Source organism: Annulohypoxylon maeteangense (assembly GCF_022496945.1).
Source record: "Annulohypoxylon maeteangense strain CBS 123835 unplaced genomic scaffold GGS22scaffold_6, whole genome shotgun sequence".
NCBI classification, from domain to species: Eukaryota; Fungi; Ascomycota; class Sordariomycetes; order Xylariales; family Hypoxylaceae; genus Annulohypoxylon; species Annulohypoxylon maeteangense.
In genome coordinates, this window is record NW_025953253.1 from 1470464 (window position 1) to 1493351 (window position 22888).

Consider the following 22888-nt stretch of genomic DNA (forward strand, 5'->3'; position numbering starts at 1 on the left):
GGACATGGCAATTACATATCTTATTCTCAATTGACTCTCGTACAACTCGATTTTCAAGCCTCGATATGGTTTGTTACAGTATGAGACTTGGCTTCCACCACAATCGCTGGAAGGATTGTTGCTTCGCTACGGATGGACTCGGCAAAATTGTCCTTATATGTACATGTGCGCATATTGCACATACTAGAATAGGGAGGACAGTAGTTTGACCCTATCGTCTTACCTATTCTGTAACAAACTACCGTGACCGAATAGAAGATCTCAACTATCGAATTCAGCGAGCTGCAAATCATAGCTACCAATCTGGGAAACTATTATCATTGCCGTGAAAAAAACTCCACTTCATCCACGATGAACTGGTTGATCAATCTCACCTTGTCATTATCTCAAAGCGTTTTCTTGGCCCCTTGATCGACGACGATTTTGGATAGGGTTAATGGCGACATTTTAAATCGAGACCATCGAACCAGCGAACGAGCCAATAAGGATTTTGCTAGAACCAGCCCTTTTCGCACGAAACAGCACTCGTCTATTAATGTCACTAGGGCTGATTTTATGACTTCAGCACTGCTGTATTGTACTATGCAAAATATTTAGGTGCCTATAAATTAGGTCTTACGCCGTATTGGGAGCACACTCAGCCTCGTTCGAAGCCGCCAACCCGCATCAAATTAGACCGTTCTGAGTAGCATCGTGCGATGTTGGTCTTAACCTGAAATCGCTGGCTGATGAAAGAGGATTCCTGTGCCATGTCAAACATTGTGCAAATCTCAGAAAGATGAAAATTATCAAATTAATCCCTCTCGCGGCATGCACAGACAAACTACCAACCTTTCTCGGCCAAGCTCGTCTCTCATTCGTCGGGCAATGAAACACTGTTTATGTAAAGGGATCTCTCAGACCTTCCCTGCTTCCGTCCGTTGCTCTCGAATTCCACAAATCCAAACACCTTCCGCTTCAAATTGAGCAGCCGAAGTTCCGCGAGCACGGTGGATCGTGGGCCATCTGAATGTTGCATCGAATTCGCAATCTTCCCCGCAAAGTCCGGCTCGATAAATCAGCAGATCTAGATGGAGGCACAACATATTCATGCACTTTTTGTGTCACGCCTCTAGATATTAGCCAATTTAGGGCAAGGTGAAAAGGTGAGTGAGGGTCATATGGATTTGATAATCACCTAGCTAGAGCTAGCGACATTGCAGCGTGCATTTGTAGGTGGTATACTCCCTACACCATAGCTATGTCGGTGCCTACAACGAGGAGCACGTGTTGCATTTCTCCAATTGATTAACAATATTGAATTCATCCCGTCCCTTGATTGGAGGAAAGACATCGCCTCCCTACTATCTTTCGCTTATAACTATCCTACACTATCCTATCGGCTATACCAAGGGCCATACCAACCTACCTTAGGCAAGTCTACCTACCTAAGTAATATGCTATGACCTTTATGATGGCTTAACGCACATACAAACCGTCTCGAAATCAAACGACCGGAGAGTCAGAACAAGTTGAACGAGGCAGGCGACGGAGTGCTGAAAATGGGTCCTACACGACGCCTGTTTCAGGAAATTGTGGGCGGACTTAACGTTCTAGCCCCCCCTCAAGCGGCCAAGCCCCCTATCGAATGGCTAGTCCCGATCACCAATGGGGATATTCTCCGGCCCGCCCCCTTTTCTTCTTCTCTCCCGCCTCCGACTGCTCCGACAAGGGAAACTCGGACAAGTCAAGCGAAGTCCCCATATTTGAACACGAGGCCCCCAAGATTACGCACATTGATACGATGCTAGTTCGCCATCATAAAGTACATACCTACGCAGCTATGTACATTCCAGACGACGGACAGTAAAATCGTAAATGAATTCTAATAAAAATCACGCAATAGCGATCTCTTTAGTGATGATGAAGCTGACGACTTGATGATGTCGAGCATTTACTCGCTACAGAACAGGATATGCACTAAATTGCCTATCTCGTTCTTCTGCGTTCCAATATTATTCTATCGTATGGCCTCACGTCAGGTTCTAGGGCTGACTAGGCAGCTAGGTACATGTACCCTTTGAATCTTACGACGATCCAATCGCCTCGGCGTATTCAACGACCAGTCCGGCGTTCGCTAGCCTATCTCAGCTACTCCAGGTACGACATCGACCACGAGCTTAGGTTGTCTTGGTACGATGCAATTAATGCGAGAAGAACCCCAAATATTGGCCATCTCGCATAATGAACGTTAGACTTGTTACTAAATCAGTATCTCGGCTTCGACGAATTACGAAAATACTCATACCGAATACTACATTGATGGTAGTAAGTTTTAGACTTGACTATTTCTTTAGCAATGCCTCCACGGGAGTTGAACATATCATTTTGTTATGCAACTCGTCATCTATTCGTAATTAGAACTAGAACCCCTTGATAGAACACCTCAAACAGCATGATCTAGCGAGTGAAAGGGAAAAGACAGTAATATCCCTATCAATGAAGGGGCATTACTCTGCATCTCCCTTCCTTATGGATGTTCATCATACCCTCATACTGCGCACAGTAAGCGAAAAATTTGGTCCTTGCAGCATAACTGCATAGTAGCAGAGTTGAGTTCCAAGGGTTACTCGTGATAAACATCTTCAAAAATGCTCGATCCTATCGATCCAAACAAGGGATACAAGGGGCATCTTCAGAATCATGTTTGTTTCTTACAATCAAACATGTCATTCGAACAGTAAGAAATATCATAAAACAAATAGAAAAGAAGATCTGCTCGATCAACAGTCATGACCATATTTAATGTTCATGATTGGATATTATTACGAAACAGCACACCCCTTTAATAAATTTTATGCATGTCTGTGCTGACTGCGGAGTGCTGACTGTGACCTTTTATCGATAGAGATGTGGCTGAAATATCGGAGAATGTGTGGCTTGAATGATTGAAAGTTGCAACTGCGCAGCCGCGGCGAACCGTGACTCTTGGCAAATCCATTAAACTGCGTCATTCGTCAGAGAGAAGCGTTTAACTTCGCCCCACCAAGAAATGCCCGGTTGCCGACTGGGTCAGAGCACCGAACCGCAACTCCATTCCGCATCTTTCCTAACGACGACGACCTTTGCAACATTATCCTATCATTTCGCTCATTTCGACATTATCCACCAAATTGAACGCATACTCGGTCGAGATATCCATCGGGCTTTCGTCCGTAAAGCCATCATCGGCTAACTATCATTAATCCACGAACCTCACGCTTATCTCCAATCAGTCAAGATGTCGAACCGACAACTCGCCCGCGACATGCAAGTCGAATTCCAGGCTCGCGTATGCCACCTATCTCTTTTCAACCCCTCGTATCACCTCTAGTCGCTAATAACACTACTCTCAACAGTTCCAAGCCAAACAAGCCCGCCGCGAGGCCCAAAAAGCCGCGAAACAGGACCCGCTCTTAAAGAAGCAGATCCAAGAGCTACTAAAAAAAGGCGACACAGCGAAGGCGTACCAGAAAGCCAAGGTCCTGCTCTCAAAGCAGGCTCTCGCGCAGCAGATGGACCAGATGGCCGACATGGCCGAGCTGAGCGTATCGCAGATCCAGGCGAACAACGCGATGAACCGCATGACGCACATGATGGGGCAATCCTCGCGCACCATGAACGCCGCCCAGCGGAACATGAACCCGGAGCGCGTACGTCCTCCCCTACCAAATAATTGCATACATACACAAACACACACTAACAACGCAACAGACCCTCATGACGCTCGAGCAATTCAAGCAGCAGAACGAAGAATACGCCGTGAACAACGGGATCTACCAAGACGCGATTTCGCAGACGACCTCGCAGCAGGTATCCGAGGAAGCCGTGCACGAGCTGCTGGGCAAGCTCGCCGACGACGCCGGCGTCCAGCTCAACTCCCAGCTGAACGCCGCGCAGCCCAGCAGCGCCGAGCCCGCTTTGCCTGCCGCCGCGGAACCGACGGCCGAGGAGGAGGACGCGCTGCAGCAGCGCCTGAGGGCTCTTAGGGCTTAGAAGGCTGGGGGCTTTGATGGCGGTGCTGGTGGTGATGGCGATGGTGGTGCGGGAGGGGGTGGTGGTGGGGGTGATGAGGAGGAGCGGGTTGCGCAGTTGGCGATGTGAGTGCTAAGTGGAGTGACTGGCTTGACTGCAACAAGTAGGACTAGAAGCACACCCGTGAGATGGATGTAGAGGGAAGGCAGACTTTGATTACCTAGCATTAACAACAACATAAGGGACGGGTTTGGCGTTCCGGTTTCTCATGTTTGTCCCCGGGGGCTGATATGGCATCGCTTATTAGTTACCAGGGACTAGAAACAAATGATGTTTTTTTTTTTGCTCCTTGATGGGCGGGGTTTGGGACTTGTGGGTTGGGTTGTTGAATGAATAGACGATTTTTAAGTCTTGCGTGCTGCTTATGTCTTCAACGTGTTAATGTAGATGGGTTTATGTTGATATGTAAGTGAATTAATTAACGGGGCAACAACATGATTTTATTATTACTTATGCATCTTCTATTGAGAATTTCTAGTCTAGTTCTCTTATATCATAACTAATCTTGAATTGGAACAGAAGGCCAGTATGGATGAGCACTTGAGTGTTTTTTATTCCTCATCAGTCGATATCATGCTCAACATGAACCTATTTCAAATAAGGAAGTTCCAGCACATATTTATCACGTCTAACACAAGCAAGCACAACACTAGAAAACAAGAATGTACCAAATAGCAAGTCTCATTTCATAGCAGTTTCATGATACCGTAATCTCATCTTACAATCATAACCCCATCATGAATTTTCCCAAGTCCCAAATGCTGCCACAAACAAAACCTCCTACCTCACTCATCCCCCCAACCTCGTATAGGTCGGAAAGACAAACACACCACCTACATATACAGACTCGCCACAGCCGTAATATCCCTCTTAATCATCTCCTGCGCGGTCTGCATCTTCTGATACAACTCGGGATCACCAATAATCCTGGCCGCGTTCTTAACCTCGCGACACGTCTCGTCGAGGCGCGTGATCGTTCTGACGATCGTGCCCTCGAGCACATCGGTGAGATCCGTGATGTTCTTGAAGCTCATGCCGCGCGCCCACTCGTACACAACCTCCATGAGCCCGAAGCGCGGGCGCGACACGAAATCGTTGCTGTCGTCCGAGCTTTGGATCACTTGGCGTTCCGTCTGCACCGTGTTGACCTTTTCGCTGATCTCGATGATGGTCTTCATGCCGCGCTCGAGGCTACCTGTGAGGTTGGGTACCGACTCCGTTTTCTCTTGGAACACGAAGGCTGAGAGTAGGGCGGCTATTTCGGCCGGTTCGTAGTCTGCGAGGACGTTGTCGAGGATGAGCTCGGTGAGGACGAGCTCATCTGCCGAGTGGATCTCGCATGCGACTTTGCCTTTGAGTTGGATGCGGGTTTCGTCGTCAATGAAAGAAAGGTCTTTCAAGACTTGAATGCGCTGTTCGTAGTCCGGCAATAATTGGAGATTTTGGTCTGCGAGTGCTGAGCGAAGGGATGAAATGTGTTCCTTGATAAGCCACTGATCATGGCACATAGCAAACTGTAATTATTTAGTACTTGCATGACATGAAATGCAGTGATAAGAGTGCATTGAGACTTACGTGCTTCAAAAAGTTACGGCAGTAAGTAGTTGCAGTAACTTTAATAGTGGCCTCCTCTTGTCGGCGCTTCCCGATGATTTCCTGTAACGGGAGGTTCTTGATCTTTGCAAAGCTAACCTCATCCCATACATCTGAATCCCATGTTTTGCAGATACTCATCATTCGGTCTTTCGCTTTCTGGCGAGACTCTCCCTGCTCAAAGAATTCGGGCACGATTCCCGTAGTGAGCTTACCTGTGAGACATTCAATATCGCTAAGCGGCACATGGGCGATTCGTGAGAGCATCGACTTTCTCTGACGTGGGAGTGCCGTAAGTAGGAATCGGAATGATTCGATGAAGGGTAGCAAATCCGTCGAATTACGAGTTTCGCGCTCAGTCCTCATCTCGAATACGTGTACAGTCGGCTCGCCTCCCGATAATTTCGTGCTGACGCCGTTCGACAGCAAAATTCCTGGAGTTCGGACACCATCTTTGTTAAATACGATCAATCGCGACTGTGTGAATAGCTTTTTGCCGATGGGGATAGTTAGGAGACCCTTGTAGAGCTCTTGTGTCAATTGCTTGTAATTCATTGATGCCTGATGACATGCTTCTAGAGATTCGTCACAAATTTTACACGCCTCCCGTTTCACTTTGGCTAAGTCAGCTTCGGAAATCTTGACTGCCTTCTCGTGCTCTGGGAGGAGTTGTTGTGTAGCGTGTTCGGAGAAGCTGCGCTTAATCATCTCCTCGATCTTCAACGCCTCTACTCGCAGCAGGTTCAAGATCATATTGTAAGTCAATCTGAACTGAGACCTCAGCTTACTAGGCGGGTCCAGTATCATCTTCTGAAGATCGCTCACAGGTGGTGCTTGGTCTACACTTCCAGGGGGCACAATGATGACGGAGCCAACTGGATCAAGACCGCGACGACCAGCTCTGCCGGCCATTTGGGTGTATTCACCGGGGAGAAGATTTCGGAATGAATGCCCATCATGCTTCCGATAACCAGAGAATACAACAGTTCTTGTCGGCAAGTTGAGACCCATTGCGAAGGTCTCTGTGGCAAAGAGAATCTTTACCAATGTTTGAGCGAATAAAATCTCAACAATTTCCTTGACAATCGGTAAGAGGCCGCCATGATGTACAGCAATTCCTCGGCTCAAGAGTTCGCGTAGACGAACAATCTGTGGTAGAACTCGATCCTCGGGTCGTAGACGAGCAATCGATTTCTGGATGATCATGTGGATATGGCTCTTCTCTTGAGCAGTGCAGAAATCTTGATTGCTCAGTGCATCTGCATTTTCCTCACATCTCTTCTTGGAGAAGACAAAGATACAAGCGGGTAGCAGAGAAGACTTCTTCAAGAATTGCACAAGGTGAACCCACAGGTTCTTGTCTTGGTTGACCGACGAAAAACCGCCGGGTCGCCCACCACGACCCATATGTCCAGGTGCATGGCTAGCTCTCGGGGGGCCTCCTCTACCCCTCTGTTGACCACCACCTCGCTGGCCACCGCGTTGTTGACCGCCACGCTGAGGACCTCCTCGTTGGTTTCCTCGTTGGTTGCCACCACCACGAGCAGCGGGTGCCGGAAGAACCTTATCTTTCCCACGTATCGCCTGGTCTGCTTCTTTCCACCCCCTTTCAATGAATTTCTTATCACTGTCGACGATCTTGCAAATATTCTTACCGGCCCATATGAAATGTTCCAGTGGTACAGGTCGTTTCGGCGTCGAGATGACGTATATATCCTTCTTTTTGGTCCTACCAACCCAGGAAGCAAATTCGTACGTATTCGGAACCGTAGCCGAGAGTAGGATCAGTGACACATGCTCCGGAAGCATAATGATAACTTCTTCCCAGACTACACCACGTTCGAAATCGTTGACATAGTGAACTTCGTCGAAAATGACAAATTCTACATCTCTAATTAAGTCGGCGCCTCTATACAACATACTCCGTAGAATTTCGGTAGTCATGATCAAACAACTTGCTTCAGGGTTGATCTGGACATCACCCGTCAAGATACCAACTTCGTCAAAGGTCTGTCTGAAATCTCGGAATTTCTGATTACTTAGGGCTTTGATAGGTGACGTGTAGATAGCCTTGGTCATATGTCTCGCAGCTAACGCAATAGCATATTCGGCTACAACAGTCTTGCCGGCTGATGTGTGCGCAGCAACAAAAACCGAGTCACCGTTCTCAAGATGATAGATGGCTTCTTTTTGAAAGGTGTCTAGCTCGAATGGCCACTCCCTAGCCATGTCGGGAACAAGCTCTCGGAAATTGGTAATATCACGGTTAATATCTACCATGTGAGCCCATTCTCGACCAGCCTTTCTTGCACTTGATCCTGCAAGATTACTATGTGGCTCCAAAGCTGGAAATTCGACTGGTAGTAACGAGTCAATATCTTCGGAGTCTTCCTCGTCGGGTTCCTCTTCAGCGCCATGAGTTTCCGCATGTCCATTCACTTCTTCCGTTTCGGGTTCTTGCTCAGGTTCTTGGTCAAGTTCTGCTTCGATGGCCTTAGCTTCTTTTTCATCGAACTTGGACTTCTTCTTGCTGAAGTCAATGCCTCTCTCCAAACCAGGGGCTACCTCGAGGAGTCCGCCTTCGGCACCGAGCTTGATGACTCGTTCTAACTTATTTTGTGTGCCGGTAGTACTAGAGCGCACCATCTGATCCTCTATAGCAGCGGTCGCCTCGACACTTTCCAATCCGCCGGGTGCAAAGGGGAAGAACCCGGCCGCTCCACGAACGAAATCGCCTCGGCCGCCAGGCTTACGCATTAGGGACGTCGAGTTCTTGGCTGTGGCACTGTTTGCTGGTACAGTAACATTCTTGTATCCCGTCACTCTACCCTCAAGGCCTTGGCGCTGGAATCGTGTAACGGTTCGGGTTTGGGTCGGCGCAATGCGAAAGAGTTCGGTGAGATCGGTCGGGCAGTCCCATCGTTGCTGTAGACGGTTGAGCCATTCGGTAGAGAAAGTGCTGGAAGGGGTCAGGTATTTCTGTTCGAGTTCAGCCTTAAGCGCTGCAGGATCCTGCTTTAGTCGTTTGCGGGGACCTTGTTGGAAGAGGATATCGTCAATATTCGTGTCGTCCCCAATATGAAGCTTTTGGATAGCTTCTACAAGATCTGGAGACGCCATATTTCTTTGAGACGTTAATTTGGACTCGAAGAAATGCTCCAGCTAACGGCGACAGAGAATTAAGACGTTACCATCGAATGACGTTTTCTCTCACAAGTAATGTTCCTGGTGAAGTGGAAGCGGAAGTGGATTTGGTGGGATGTAGGGTGAAATATGGCAGAGTGGATCATTCAAAGACTTATCGATAAAGCTTACATGTACTTCGTACCGAAGTATACGTGCAGGTACCGAGGTACAACTAGTTTAGATGGTGTGTATAGGGGCTCAAGAAATAAATATGCGTCAATGTGTGTGGAATTAACTGAAATGTGAGAATATACGAATGGATGGATGCACTGGGGACAGAGGTACCAAGTAATCGTGGTGTTCAAAGGTTGTTCACTCCTGAGTTGAGTCATACCTATTGAGCTCCAAGCCCTTTCATCCTTTCATCTCTGCATTGTAACGGACGAAATTCATTTAAGACATTAAAATAGTGGCAATCCGATCATATATAGATCGCCAGACCATCGTAACAAACTCCTAAACACCATCACATGCATGATAATGCCGTTTCCCGTTACCAAGTTTGACTCACCATAAACCATCCATTTCAGCCATAGCTTCCTCTTCATCAGAGTCTGCCGCATCTTTTGATATACCTGTGGCCTCCTTCGGCTTCGAACTAGAAGGCTGCTTTGCCTGGTCTTGATTCTCTGCTTCTGCCATCAGCGCATCTAAATCATCATCTTCGTCGTGATTCGCAGCAGCTGGCGCCTGCTTCGGTTGGGTTTCAGCCTCTGCCATTAATGCATCCAGATCATCTTCATCCGGCTCATCTTGTGGTCGACTGGCCTTCACAGTACCGCCATTACCGAAGAGAGAAGTGGGTTTCGTGCGTTGTGCTTCCTCCTCAGCCATCAGCGCATCTAGGTCGTCTTCATCTGGCTCCCCACCGCCACCATTTCCAAACAGCGATGTACTCGCCCCTCCATTTCCAAACATAGAAGTATTTGCAGGTTGTGTTGTCCTTGAAGCCACTGGACTAGCGTTGTAGATATCACCCATATCCTCGTCATCAGGTACATCATCATGTATTGGTGTTCGTGGCCTCTCGCTTGCGGAATTCTGGAATATTGGGGCGATCCTGGCTGGAAATATTGCGGCAGAGCGTTCCTCTGGTTGACCGTTAGGCTCTCCAAAGAGATCGTCATCGTCTCCGTCAAGTCCTGCTGGCCTGGGCTTTCCTTCGTCAATCCACTCCATCCGCTTCATTCTCATATATTTCTTGTGACCAGCCTTCTCTGCCATAGCCGCGGCGTCTAGGAACTTCGCCTTCGGGAATAGGTCGTCGAACCATAATTGGTAGAATGACAGTAGCCTAGCAGTATCTGAGAACTAGACCATCGTCAATTCCACTAGTTTCTTCATAAAGGGCGTGAATGTATAAGTACGTACCTCATGTCCTTTGCCTTTGAACTTTAGCTCTCGTGCTTTTCTTCGTAGTCTTGGTATACCCTTCTCGGATAATAGTCTAAACTTGATGAGCTCATATTCTGCAATATTGACCAATTTTTCTTGGCGGTAATACGAACCTGCCTTCATCTAATTTGACAATTGGAGCTCTAGCTTTCTTTCCCACAGCTACAGCTTCGTCAATACCTAGGCCGGTAGTATCTTTACGTTTCTTCGATTGCGCGTTGTTGGCAGGGGCTTCGTTTCCCGACTCAGCGAACGGGTCGTCGTCGACATCGTAATTGTCAATATCGTTATTTTTCGGCCTTGCAGCCACCGAATCTGCTCGTGGCGCCATTACTACTATATTCGATTCTAGTGAAAGTAATGAATTGATAGATCCTAGAAATATCCTTAATTAAAGATTGATAAGACGCGTCGGATCGATGAAAGACGCGACTTAACGTGGGGCAATTTAGTTCTCAATAAGGTTATTAATGACGGAATTGTAACTGGTTCTAGCGGGGTCCACATCCCAGCTCCGACCCTAGTATATCCGAAGAAACCCCGCTTACCTCATCAATTTCTCAGACTTCGCGATTTCGAAGCTTCAACAATGACCTCAATCAAATCTACGAAGTACTTATTTCACCACACCGAAGCTATTGGGGAGCTCCATTAGACTCCGCAAGAATGGCGACTTCTACGCAACCGACGTACATTCCTAGCAAAGTCGCGAAGTCCGACTATCCCGTACGTATCCATGTCAATTGGTCTGTGGACTAATTCACTAATTAGAGATCTTTCTAGCTCATCGACAATGACCCGTACGTAACGATCTCGAACCTCCACGAAGGATGCAACGATTCGGATAGACCTTTTGACTAACATACTATGCCCTATTAGACATTTCCGGAGAGTAGTGGGATATGCCCGCCCATCGGACTACATCTACGGCACCGTAGCCGCCGCCGGTGGTCCGGGTCTCCTACTTGCGATGGAGAAATTCGCACCTTCGCAAGTCGGCCGGGGTGGATTCGTAAGAGCACTGCGTCTATCCGGAGCGATAGGTTTAATCGGCGGATTCCTATACTTCTACCAACGATCATCCCGTACGTCTCCTCCACATCGATACCCGTCCATGCACACCCCACACTAATAGCTTATATCTGCAGTACGATTCTACGGCATGTCCGAGAACGCCCGCGAAGTAGAGATGGACATGCGAGAAATGGTCGATAAAGTCAAGACCGGAGAGCCGCTATACGGCGCGAGCACAGTGACGCCGCATATGCAGGGTGTAGCCGCTCGACAGTCGAGGTACTCGGCATTATTCTTTGCCGTGATACCCTGGTTCAACTTTGTCAACCATAACCAGCATGGTGTTGACACCGCGAAATACTACATTCGCGCCGAGCAGGAACTAGAGGCTGAGAGGTTGAGCAAGGGCACTAGTTCGTGAGTTGGAAGAAAGGCAAGGTAGGAAACGGGGAAAGGAGAATGAAGGAGTTGCGGTTGTGTACATATCCATTACCGACATTCGTCTGCTAGTCGATACTAGCCATGAAGACGACGTGAAATGCAAAATTTAAGATTTTATTTACTTTCACACCCGGCTCGTTCAACATATTCGTCAAACCTGAATTTTATCTATCTCGCGATGAAGAAACCTTTATCAAGAATTAGAGATACCAAGACATATTTGAGAAGGAATCTCAGCCATGATCGAATGTCACTATCCCGGCCTACCATTACGTACACCCTTTCGTACCTATCTATCCACATTAAATATTTTCCCGATGAAACAATTCATGACGGCCAACCCGTGGAATTTATCCCTGAAAGATCCTCCTCCAACAAACCCAGCATATAATTATTCCCCGAGAACCAGTCCCCCAACTGTGTTGTCTGCGCCATAGACCTCGCCTGGTCATCGATATTCCCGTTACCGCTGACATCGAAATTCGCTATGCTTTCGTCCGTGGGCATGAGCCCCAGTTGGCTGAGATACATATTGAATTCGTTGCCTACCGGCACCATATCCTGATCCACGGGTTGCTGCGCCTTGGCTTCTATGTAAAGCTGCGCGACATTATATAGAACTTGGCACAGCTGGTGCAGTTTGAAAATCGAATGCGATAGATCGCACGCCGCTGCCAACGACTGCACAAAATCGCCTAGTCGTTGCAGGTCCTCCGCGCTCGATGTTTCAATCACTAAGCAGAAGATTACGATAAATGGGATGAATGGTGCGTAGAGAATCGTCCTTCATGTTTATATGATTAGTGGGAGGTTTTTATATAAGAGAGCTGTGGGGAAAAAGAGATTCTCACCAGTGGATATACACGATTTTTAGAGATTGGTCGTCCATCATAGCCATTGCCTCCTGGTGACCAGTCATTGCTGCTCGTGCGGAGTCAATGCACTCATCCGAAAAGGTGCGAGAGCGTGTACCTGCAGGCGGCATCGCGCGATATGTCAGGGCTAATGACGAAAGGTATGAAACTTCGTCAGATTTGAGCACGATGGCGAACATGCGACCCTCAGCTGTCTCAGATGCTTTGAATTCCTCGTAGAGCTCCAAACTTTGAGCCATTAGGTTCTTTTGCTCTGCGGATAATATACCGACCTGCTCGACACGGTACATATCTGACTGCCGCAGAGCACCGGGACTGTACAGGCGTTCGTAGATACGGCCCTGAACCTGCGCATGTTTTATCCACAGTGTCATGACCTCTGTACCTGGATAGGCCGCCTTAGCTTCGGGGGCTATATGTGGCAGAGATATGTCGTAGTCCTGAAGGACAGATGCTCGACCTAACCTCAAAGACAGGCCCTTGTCGAGCATATAAGTGCACCAGAATAGTAGCGACTTATCGGACTTCTTCTGTACGCTATCGTCTTTCATGGTGTGCATCTGGTGTAAGCCTAGTGTCCTGCACATGTGTGCGGCCCGTGAAGCCAAAAGCCAAGCTAGAGAGGGCCGTGATATATCGATGGAGAAACTTGCCTGTCAATAACGTTACATTAGTCTATATCTAGGTAGAGGGGAAACCCATCTCCTAGCATACGATCTATGTTTCATTATCTCTTCACAGGAGGGAACTCACCGCCATAAGTAAAGCTTCTATATTCTCTAGTGTCGCCGGCATGAGAAGATTTAGTTGCGATAGGACAACCTCCAAGTTCTTCTGGCACATAGTGTAATATGAATGGTACTGAGCCTTTTCCTCGGGGTCTTTTGCGCCAAGCCCTGCTTCAAAAAACATATAGGCGAGACCAGAGTTGACGAGGATATATGTAGCGTCCGTGACGTCGCCAGTATTGAAATAAACTCGTCTGCATTGATCAGTGAAGCGATCAACCTCCATAAAGCAGTAGAGAATAGCAAGCATCATCGGGGCCGGGCCATCTGGAGTACGACGTTAGAAGGTGAGACCTACAAAATGATCCATGGATATGAAACTAAGATGCTAGGACGTGGAGTAGAAGGGGACATATCATACGCTTCATTTCTCGTATTTTCTCTGCTACAAGTGACATGGGAGGCAGAGGTAGATCGTGTAAGTTAATCTTTGGAGTCGGCTTTGAACCGGGTAAACGCAACTCGTGGAACGATGATATAGCACGCTGAGTCTTATGTATGTTTAACATATTACGTAGTGATGATAGTGCGGTGTCAATCTTAGGGACGTTCCCTTGCTGCTGCAGTGGGGTCCCCTGCACGGCATGCTCGAGAAACTCGCTGGCGAAGACAGTATGTGCTGCCAAGGACGAGTTACCTTCGAAGTCTCCTGCATCTTCGGGGTCAAAGATGGTGCTTGATGCCTCATCTCGACTGTTAGAAGATAAAGGGGTCAGCTTTTCGGGTGATCGATATGTGAAAGTTTCTTTGTCGTGTGTCTTAGGCGCTGAGATTGGGCTTAGGTTTCTCAGGAGGGTCTCGATACCGCCGAGCCGCTCCTCAATTAAGTCAATCTTCCGCTCACTAGTTTGAGACAAGATGATTAGTAAGATGATCATGTACACTGTTTAACTGAGCTACAGGAGATCCTTATGGTGCTTACTATTGGCTAGATATTAGTACCCGCTGCCGTGTCTCCTTGGGTTTCTGACCAGCGCCAGTAGAACTACATGACCGCCTAGCGCTACGGCAGTTGGAGCATGGCGATTCCTTGTCACAGCGTATCTATCAGCACGAATTTGGTCGTTAGCAAGGCCAATGATTTTAGCAATGACTAAAAGGGGGAGTGGGAATAGTATAATGCCCTTACCTTCCTGAGTCTGCATTGGTCACACTGTTACACGATGTTACTTAGCCAACATGTCTTGGTTTAAAGATAGTATCGTAGTAGGATGGCCCCTTTAAATAACGGACCCGACGGGTACCGGATTCTCACTTACTGCTCTCCGAGGACCTGGAGATCCGGACCCACCATTCGCATCGGACGCCTCAGCCTCCATAACAGGCGTAAAGAGGCTAGGTAGGTATTTACAGTTGGGATTGTTCGGTAATCAACTCGCTAGCATATGCAATGCTTATAACCGGAAACGTGAGGTATTAACTCCTGCACACGTCCAAAAACTCGAATCTCGGGGTTTAAGTTGACCTCATGCTCTTCTCCGGAAGATTTAGGTGAATCTCGGCACCCGCGGGTTCCGTAGGGGGTGGCTGATTCTAGAAGAGATTAGTATTTGACTGATTAGTACATTTATATATGTAATAGTACCAATAAGATCAGATACTACATTTCCAATGCGAATCGTTATCCCACTGATATGGGATATAAAAGTCGACCTCTGAGAGGCTGACTATGCCGACTAGAATGTAACGATCGATATCCAGAAGAGGAGCCTAGGTATTGGCTTATTAATCCCGACTTATGTGATAAGTACTAAAACATCCACAACCGAATACCTAGGTATGTTCCAGAGAATTGAACTATAGAAAAATATAATTCCTCATGGACGAGATAAGTGAGTGTTATAAAAGTGAGTTAGCTGAAGACTTAAGATGTTACCTAATCGAACGAGTTAGGAAAGACTCCGACCATCTGATAGGCTAAGCCCCGAAAAGTTAGTCTTAGCCCTATGAACACCGGGGATCCACCTTCGGGCCAAGTTGCCAAGCTGCCAAGGTCACGGGTCTGGGCGACTAATCTTACTTACATAAGAACTATGAGTCAGCTTTAAGGTTAGTCACGTAACGCTCTAGAATTATATCCGATATCACCGATTTCTTGTTGTCGAGATGTCAAGATGCGATTTATTCCTCCTACTAACTAAGAGCTACTTTTTACCCGATAGATAACCCACTCTTCAATTTTGGAATTTATCTACACATAGGTAGTAGATTCGTATTCTGGCAGACGTTCTTGTGGAGTTATATGATGACTTATAAGCGAAAGCGCAGCGAAAATGACGTCGCGTCCAGGTCGACGGTAACAAAACGATCCCGCCATACCGAATCACCGGACTTGCTATCGCCATTACCGAACGAACTTCTTATACGCATCCTCGCATTCTTACCCCTCCCCGATCTTCTAAATATCGCACCACTATCGCGGCGTTTCTACGACCTATTCGGTGATTCGCAGATATGGAAACGTTTATACTATTCGCGCTTTGTTCTTCCCCGCGCCCTTCGGATCCCCGGATTCCGCAATGGCTCGGCGAGAGAAGGAAAACTCCACTATTCGTCTCGTAAAGCAGTTTGGGCAGACGGGAGAAGAGGTGGTTGGGTAGACATGCACGTCGGAAAATTAGAAGACCGTTCACGGGATTGGAAGAAGCAATACAAGCTCAGACATAACTGGTCTAAAGGAAAATGCGCCGTGGAGGAGTTACAACTTAGACAAGAACTACCACCTCCCGAGACGACTTCGCCACATAAGATGCTCGTTAAAATCTCCGAAGGCATTGCAATTACAGCCGATATAGCTACGGGATTGCGGGCTTGGGACTTAAAGACAAAACATCTACTGGCGCAAATTGGTCTGGGTCAAGTAAACTCACAAGTCGTTCCGAGCTGCATCACCATAGACGATCAAGGGATCCATGACAAAATTCTGGGCATTGCGATCGGGTTTTCCGACGGTAGCTTCGGGACTTGGACGTTGAATATCCAAGATAGGGGGATATTACGAAGGTATCGCCATGAGAAATCTACCAATGGGGAACTAGTTGGAATTGCCTTCTCCTACCCATACCTCCTAACGGCAACTAAATCTGTTCTAATATCCCTATATACATTCAATGGACCACCTAAGTCGGCTCGCCCTGGAGCTCAAGACTTAGAAAGTAAGACCACAGGGGATTCTGAGAGCGAAACAATGCAAGAAACAGATGAATCACCCTCAACGCGCTCGACTTCAAAGATACGAAACTCTGAACCGGTGGCTCTTCGCGCCCCATACCTTCTAACATCACTTAAATCGCATACTTCGAGGGCACCACTAGCGTTGTCTATTCGAAAGACGGCAGTAAGTATTGTGGCTTCAATTGCTTACACATTTTCAACTCTTCAGGGGTGGTGTTTAGGTATACAAGATTTACACTTGCGCCCGTCTACTTCTGGGTCCAAATCTACGCCGGACATCACAACCACCCGACTGGCATACAGTCTCCCTGTTCGGTCAAGCCCTACCCATATACCATCTCCGCCCACCTCCCCATCTCAGCCTAGCAACCTTCTATCTTCCCAAGATGATCAAGAATTAGATGGGCCTATCAACCTATGCTACACCCACCCTTACCTCCTCGCAACCCTATCCGATAACACATTGATTTTATACCTCTGCACATCTAATGCGACCTCACTCTCTATATCACCTGGTATAAGGTTATGGGGACACACTTCTGGTATAAGCGATGCTGAGATAACGGCTCGTGGCAAAGCAGTTAGTGTTAGCTGTCGAGGAGAAGAAATCAGGGTCTGGGAATTAGAAGGCAAGGTGCATGGAAAGAGCATCGAGGTCCGACCAACAGTCAAGCCAACAGTTGATGATACACAAGGGGTAGGAAATGCCCCCTCTGACGACATTACCACTGAATGGGACGATCGGAGAAACTGGGTTGGCTTCGATGACGAGATGGTTATCGTCCTCAAGGAATCAAAAGGACGAGAAAGCCTAATGGTTTATGATTTTACGTGATGTTAATCACGACATTCCCGAGACTCGTCAGAAGTACAAGAAGAGTCTTGATGAACTCCCAAGCGATGTATTTAAGGATTCGAGATACCCCAGATTCAGAAATAGAAAGTTTTGATCTACTCAGACAGTCAGACTAAAATTCCCTGAAACGTTGATCAGTTTACGAGTTTTCAGCATGGACAACTTTGATATATCATCATTATGAACTGATAAGCTAATGAATCATTTGGTATCGGCCTTAGGATAAACGATTACTACCTTCAAAGCCGAAACTGACGGTTAGGACCGGGTCTTCGGATTATGGGACGGCGACGGCCTGGACCGCGGGTTTAGAAGTGGGGACAAGGCATCCGTATCTAATTAGGGGAGACGTGAATTTAATAGGGAACCCGAAGTCTATTGGAAAGAGGGATAGCGCGTTGATTTAGATGGCGGATATGTTGAGTCCTGGCGTGTTGGCGTTTATAGAGAGGTGGGAGAGGATTGAGAATAGGGACTAACCTTGGCTGTGCTAGTACTGGGGGTGTAGTACCTAGGTAGACACTGGAAGCTCCGACGACGCCCTTTACGATATGTTCGTTTCTAGTAGGTACCTATCTACATTTATCGCATACTTCTTTGTCCCCCTTTGCGCCGATAAACGAAGCGCTGATTTTGCCATTAGTCGAGTATTTCAAAGTCCCCCACACACCTTGAACCTTTACGACAGGGGAGGCGCGGGATCTTAGATTTATCCTACCTATATAGCCTGAAGGTGTTCTATTAATACTTGATGGGTTATGATCACATTGTGCACTAAGAGCGCCGGGAATTGTATAGATTGCAGGGAGGCTTCCCAATTTGTAGCCGCAATGTAACATCCCCCGGACCCAAGCCTGCCGGTATATTGAAACTTGTGGGGAAGCCAGACATCGCCTTGCTAAGACGCAGTCTTGTATTCCAATCGGTTACTTCTAAGGCCACCACCTGATACCGATTTCATATACAGCATCCAGGATATAGCTTAGGTTTGGCCGAGGGACCTTCGAATGCCTTCGATTCCTTATATAACCTGTAGTTGCAGATCGATCGCCGAGTTCTGTTTCGCCGAGTTGAAGCGTCGGTCCGCTTGGCCGGATGTCGATACTTGATGAGTTATTGTAGAAGTGGCTGTACGAAAATGGTCGAGTGTCTAATACACTAAGGACTTGACTTATGTGGTTCGATATTATTTGCTCAAGCCAATATTGAATATCAAGTAGGCACTCTTCTAATGATTCCTAATAGTCACAATCCTTGCAGCCAAGTATGGCCCACCGGGAATGGTCACATACCTGACCTGGGAATCTAGACTGTGGGATTATAATGTTGCGCTACCCGTATCCTCGCATAACAAGATTTTGGTTGTTTACCAGCACGATCAGCATAAATAATACTGCGTCTCGCTCCTTGCCAAGGGTTTCGATCAACCCTTCTCTGCCCCTAACAGTAAAACCCATCTGGCCTTACCATATAAGTCAAGATGCTGTTTTCGCTTCCCCTATTCCTCGCTCCCGCCCTGGTCGCCGCCCACGGCGCGGTTACCAGTTACGAGATCGGTGGCAAGAAGTATGAAGGTTATCAGGGATTTTCTCCGGTAGCCGGGGCTCAGATCATCCAGCGACAATGGCCGGACTACAACCCCATTATGACGGTTACGGACCCTAAGATGACCTGCAACGGTGGAACGTCGGCTCCCCTTTCGGCTGAAGTCGCAGCTGGCGAGAACGTGACGGCGATTTGGAAACAGTGGACACACCAACAGGGCCCCGTTACCGTATACCTGTACTCTTGCGACGGAGAGTTCACAGCCTGCGATGGAAAGGGCAAGAAGTGGTTCAAGATCGATGAAATGGGTCTATGGGGCGACGTGCTGAACAGCAACAACTGGGGAACCGCCCTCATCTACAAGGACTTGAAATGGTCGAGCCGTATCCCCAAGACCCTCAAGCCTGGCAACTACCTCATCCGCCATGAGTTGCTCGCTCTCCACCAGGCCAACACCCCTCAGTTCTACCCAGAATGCGCGCAGATCAAGGTCACTGGCTCTGGCACTGCTGTTCCTAGCGGTGCGTCTCTCACCTCCATCCCTGCGTACGCTGCGCAGTCCGACCCTGGTATCATGGTAAGTAACGAATAATCCCTTATATACAACTCGGAGTTAACAACTGTTAGGTCGACATTTACATGGGCAAGGGCACTTCATACAAGGTCCCCGGCCCCGCTGTCTGGTCTGGTTAATTGATACAATAACGAGGAACGTCTAACGAAGAGGTATGATCATTGACTTTCAATAATAGTATCATAAATAGTATAATTTGAAATAAACATACTATTTGTGCTTAATGATGACATTTTTAAAACGAAACTATTAAGGTGAATGTAAGATCTAGGTGGGGTGCTTATTAAGATCTGACCTAATGAGATATTAGGTAAGCTCAAATTAGATAATCTTGAAGTGATAAATGCATATATCTAGGTAATGAATCTATGATTTTAAAAGGTAATCTTAGTAATCTCAAATATGTAACAAGAGGGGTTCTGAGTAATCACAATGCTGACTCAGTAATGCTGAGTCATCTCAATTACCTAACCACTTTTGAGTTTTCGTGTTCACATCTCTTCAATGAATTTCATAAACAACAATCCACGACTTGGTCGAATACCTCAATAGTTTTCGCGAGTATATCCGACCATTTCTGGACTGTTTCCCTTGTATAATATCCACCATTAGTGGCTATTTCCAACCTTAGATGGCTTCCGACAGGCTTTGCTAAAATCATGACAACGTCGTTTTCCATCATTTTCGTGTCAGCTCTGTTGCCTTCGTAGCATTCCAATCGACGGAGAGTGCCGCCAATCTCCTCTTCCGCGTCACCGAGATCTTGATAATGAGTCACGCATCCGAAATAGTGGGCATTGCAAGGCCAGTCAGCGCAGTGCTTGATAATATCATCAAAGTCGATTGTATCGAAGAGCAAACTTTCGATATGCTGTTCGTGTATGGATTTTAATGCACCTTGTAAGGGGTCTTCGCATCCGAAGCGTGCCCTCATAGAAATGATATTAACACACGGTCTTACCCAAGGCTCGGATTAATTTAACGTTAATCCATTAGTGTATACCCACTGCTAAGAAATTTAATTTAATTTAATTCCACTAGGTTTACTTTAATTTAATAATTAACTTAACTTGAAGTTATTATAAGTTAAATTAATGGATTAATGTAATTAATTAATTATAAATATAATAAAGGTATCGTTTCGTTGTTAATGTTTATTAGTAAATTTAATGGTAGTATTAATAAATTAAAAACGTGGCGAAAGTTATAACAAGTAATATATATAATGTTAAGTGAAATATTTATTCGAAAATAATAAATATTATAATTATATATTTAATTAAATAATTAAAATTAATTAAAATATATTATTATAATTATTAAAATTTTCTTATTATTTTAATATATATAATATTTATTAAAAATGATTTATTTAATATTAAACTTAAATAAAATAAAAAATATAATTATATTATATATTTTTAAAAATAAATATTACGATTAAATAACTTTTTAAGTTTTTAATAATTAATATAATGTTATATATATTAATATTTATATTAAATTAAAACTTTTAAAAAAAGTTATTTTTTTATATATATAAATATATATATAACGTAATATTTAAAATATAATCGTAAAAAGTAAAATTTATAATATTACTTAATTTTATTAATTTTACTTAAATTATTAATAAAGTTTAAATTACGAAAACATTAATTTATTATATATAACCGTTTATTATTTAATATATTAATTTATAAACTTTTAAATAAAAAATTATTATTAATTTTAATTAATTTAATAAGTATTTATTTTTTTAAATTTTATTTTATCGAATTTAATTTTTAATAATTTAATATATTTAAATTATTATTAACCGTTAATATGTTATTTTTAATATAATTTATTAAACTTATTTTAATTAAAAATAATTTAATATTTATATTTAAATTTATTTTTAAATTAAAAATTAATCGTAACTTTTTTAAATTATTTTTTAAAAAAAAATAATAATTATTTTATTATTATAAAGAATAAATTTATATTAAACGTAATAAAAAAAAACGTAGTTAAGTTTAATTATACGAATATAATATTAAAAGTTTATTAAAAATATAATAATAAGTTTACGCGTATTATATTAAAAAAAAAATAATATAACTTAAAGTTTTTAATATAAATAATATATAAAACGTTTTTAATTATTTTTATAAAACTTATAATATTCGGGCTTTTTTTAGTAAGATTTTTTTAGCTTTTTAAGTTAAAGATAAATTTAAAAAAAGAAAACGTTTTAAAAGGATTATGGAAATAATAAGTTTAAAAATTAACGATTAAAAAAAATAATTTTTTATTAATACGTTTATTAAGTTATTTAACCGCTTTTATTTTTAACGATTATTATTTAAATATATCGTTAAAAATAACCTACTTTTTTCTTAAGTTAAAAGTTAAAAATTACGTAAAATTTTTAATTATTTAAACTTTTTTATTACGTATTATAATATTAATATATTCGGGATTTATTTAAATTAAATAAAAAAAAAATAATATAAATTTTATAAAAATCCTTTAATTTAATATATTTATTTTTTAATAAGTAATAATTATTTAATTGTTATATATTTTATGGTATCGTATATTTTTTTCGTAACGAAAATAATAAACTTTATAAACTTATTTTAAAAATTTCGAAAATTTCGAAAATATATACGGGATTTAATATTATTATTTATATTATAAATATTATAAATTATTATAATATTAATAATAAAATAAGATATTTTACCTTAAATAACGCGTTAAATAATAATACGGTAATAGTAAAAATCGGTAACGCGTACGAATTTAAAGGATTTAAATAACGTGGTTATTATTTTAATTACGTATTTAATTTTATTATTAAAACGTTAATATTTAATAATAATATTAAAGTTTTCGAAAATAATTTATTTAAAGATAATTATAATAAATAGCGTCGAAAAAACTTAATTAATAAGTTTTATAATTTTATTAATTATATATTTATAAAAAATAAATTAATTAATAAACTTCGATTATTATAATAATAAAAATTAATAAATTTAACGAAAAAAATTATATATAACGTTATTTTAAATAATTTTATTTATTAATTATTTATTTATTATATAATAAAACGCGTTTTATTTTTACGAAATTAAATTAAAAAATTAATATTAATTTAAAAATAATAATGGGAAAATATTAATCGTAATAAACGAAAAATTAGCGATAAATTTTTTATATGTAAAATTAAAAATATATTAATTAATTATAATTAAGAAGTAATTAAAGTTTTTACGGAAATATTAAAATTATTTAAATTTATCGTATAATTATTAAAAAGGGATAAAATAATTAAAAAACGTAAAAAAGGTTAAATTAATTTATATAGTAATATTTAAGATATGTTTTTAAGTTACGAGTTTTT

General features: G+C 43.5%; 7 protein-coding genes across 7 annotated transcripts; 4 read left to right on the plus strand and 3 right to left on the minus strand.

Moving 5' to 3' along the window:
• The first annotated feature begins 3028 nt into the window (after positions 1-3028).
• GGS22DRAFT_127400 (Snf7 family protein) lies at positions 3029-4509 on the plus strand. Its single transcript, XM_047958374.1, has 3 exons — positions 3029-3310; positions 3378-3671; positions 3733-4509. The coding sequence occupies exons 1-3, from the start codon at positions 3260-3262 to the stop codon at positions 4012-4014; spliced, it is 627 nt and encodes a 208-aa protein (XP_047820149.1). The 5' UTR covers positions 3029-3259; the 3' UTR covers positions 4015-4509.
• A 377-nt stretch (positions 4510-4886) lies between these two features.
• On the minus strand, positions 4887-8766 carry GGS22DRAFT_187554 (antiviral helicase; the record flags this gene model as incomplete). The annotated part of the gene is made up of 2 exons (XM_047964605.1): positions 4887-5567; positions 5629-8766. The coding sequence occupies 2 exons, from the start codon at positions 8764-8766 to the stop codon at positions 4887-4889; spliced, it is 3819 nt and encodes a 1272-aa protein (XP_047820150.1).
• Positions 8767-9126: 360 nt separating this feature from the next.
• On the minus strand, positions 9127-10658 carry GGS22DRAFT_127404 (Swi3-domain-containing protein). The gene is made up of 3 exons (XM_047958375.1): positions 10341-10658; positions 10204-10279; positions 9127-10143 (listed from the first exon to the last, which is right to left on the minus strand). The coding sequence occupies exons 1-3, from the start codon at positions 10556-10558 to the stop codon at positions 9340-9342; spliced, it is 1098 nt and encodes a 365-aa protein (XP_047820151.1). The 5' UTR covers positions 10559-10658; the 3' UTR covers positions 9127-9339.
• A 157-nt stretch (positions 10659-10815) lies between these two features.
• GGS22DRAFT_160563 (21 kDa subunit of NADH dehydrogenase) lies at positions 10816-11809 on the plus strand. The gene is made up of 4 exons (XM_047960944.1): positions 10816-10953; positions 11011-11027; positions 11107-11312; positions 11376-11809. Exons 1-4 carry the CDS (start codon positions 10894-10896, stop codon positions 11660-11662), a joined length of 570 nt encoding a protein of 189 aa, XP_047820152.1. The 5' UTR covers positions 10816-10893; the 3' UTR covers positions 11663-11809.
• Positions 11810-11827: 18 nt separating this feature from the next.
• On the minus strand, positions 11828-15219 carry GGS22DRAFT_160564 (uncharacterized protein). The gene is made up of 8 exons (XM_047960945.1): positions 14931-15219; positions 14605-14878; positions 14475-14498; positions 14268-14389; positions 13707-14188; positions 13311-13612; positions 12534-13210; positions 11828-12466 (listed from the first exon to the last, which is right to left on the minus strand). The coding sequence occupies exons 2-8, from the start codon at positions 14662-14664 to the stop codon at positions 12010-12012; spliced, it is 2124 nt and encodes a 707-aa protein (XP_047820153.1). The 5' UTR covers positions 14665-14878; positions 14931-15219; the 3' UTR covers positions 11828-12009.
• A 225-nt stretch (positions 15220-15444) lies between these two features.
• GGS22DRAFT_160566 (uncharacterized protein) lies at positions 15445-17509 on the plus strand. Its single transcript, XM_047960946.1, has one exon. It carries the CDS (start codon positions 15588-15590, stop codon positions 17352-17354), a length of 1767 nt encoding a protein of 588 aa, XP_047820154.1. The 5' UTR covers positions 15445-15587; the 3' UTR covers positions 17355-17509.
• Positions 17510-18535: 1026 nt separating this feature from the next.
• GGS22DRAFT_127448 (glycoside hydrolase family 61 protein) lies at positions 18536-19724 on the plus strand. Its single transcript, XM_047958376.1, has 2 exons — positions 18536-19497; positions 19548-19724. The coding sequence occupies exons 1-2, from the start codon at positions 18856-18858 to the stop codon at positions 19611-19613; spliced, it is 708 nt and encodes a 235-aa protein (XP_047820155.1). The 5' UTR covers positions 18536-18855; the 3' UTR covers positions 19614-19724.
• The last annotated feature ends 3164 nt before the right edge of the window (positions 19725-22888 follow it).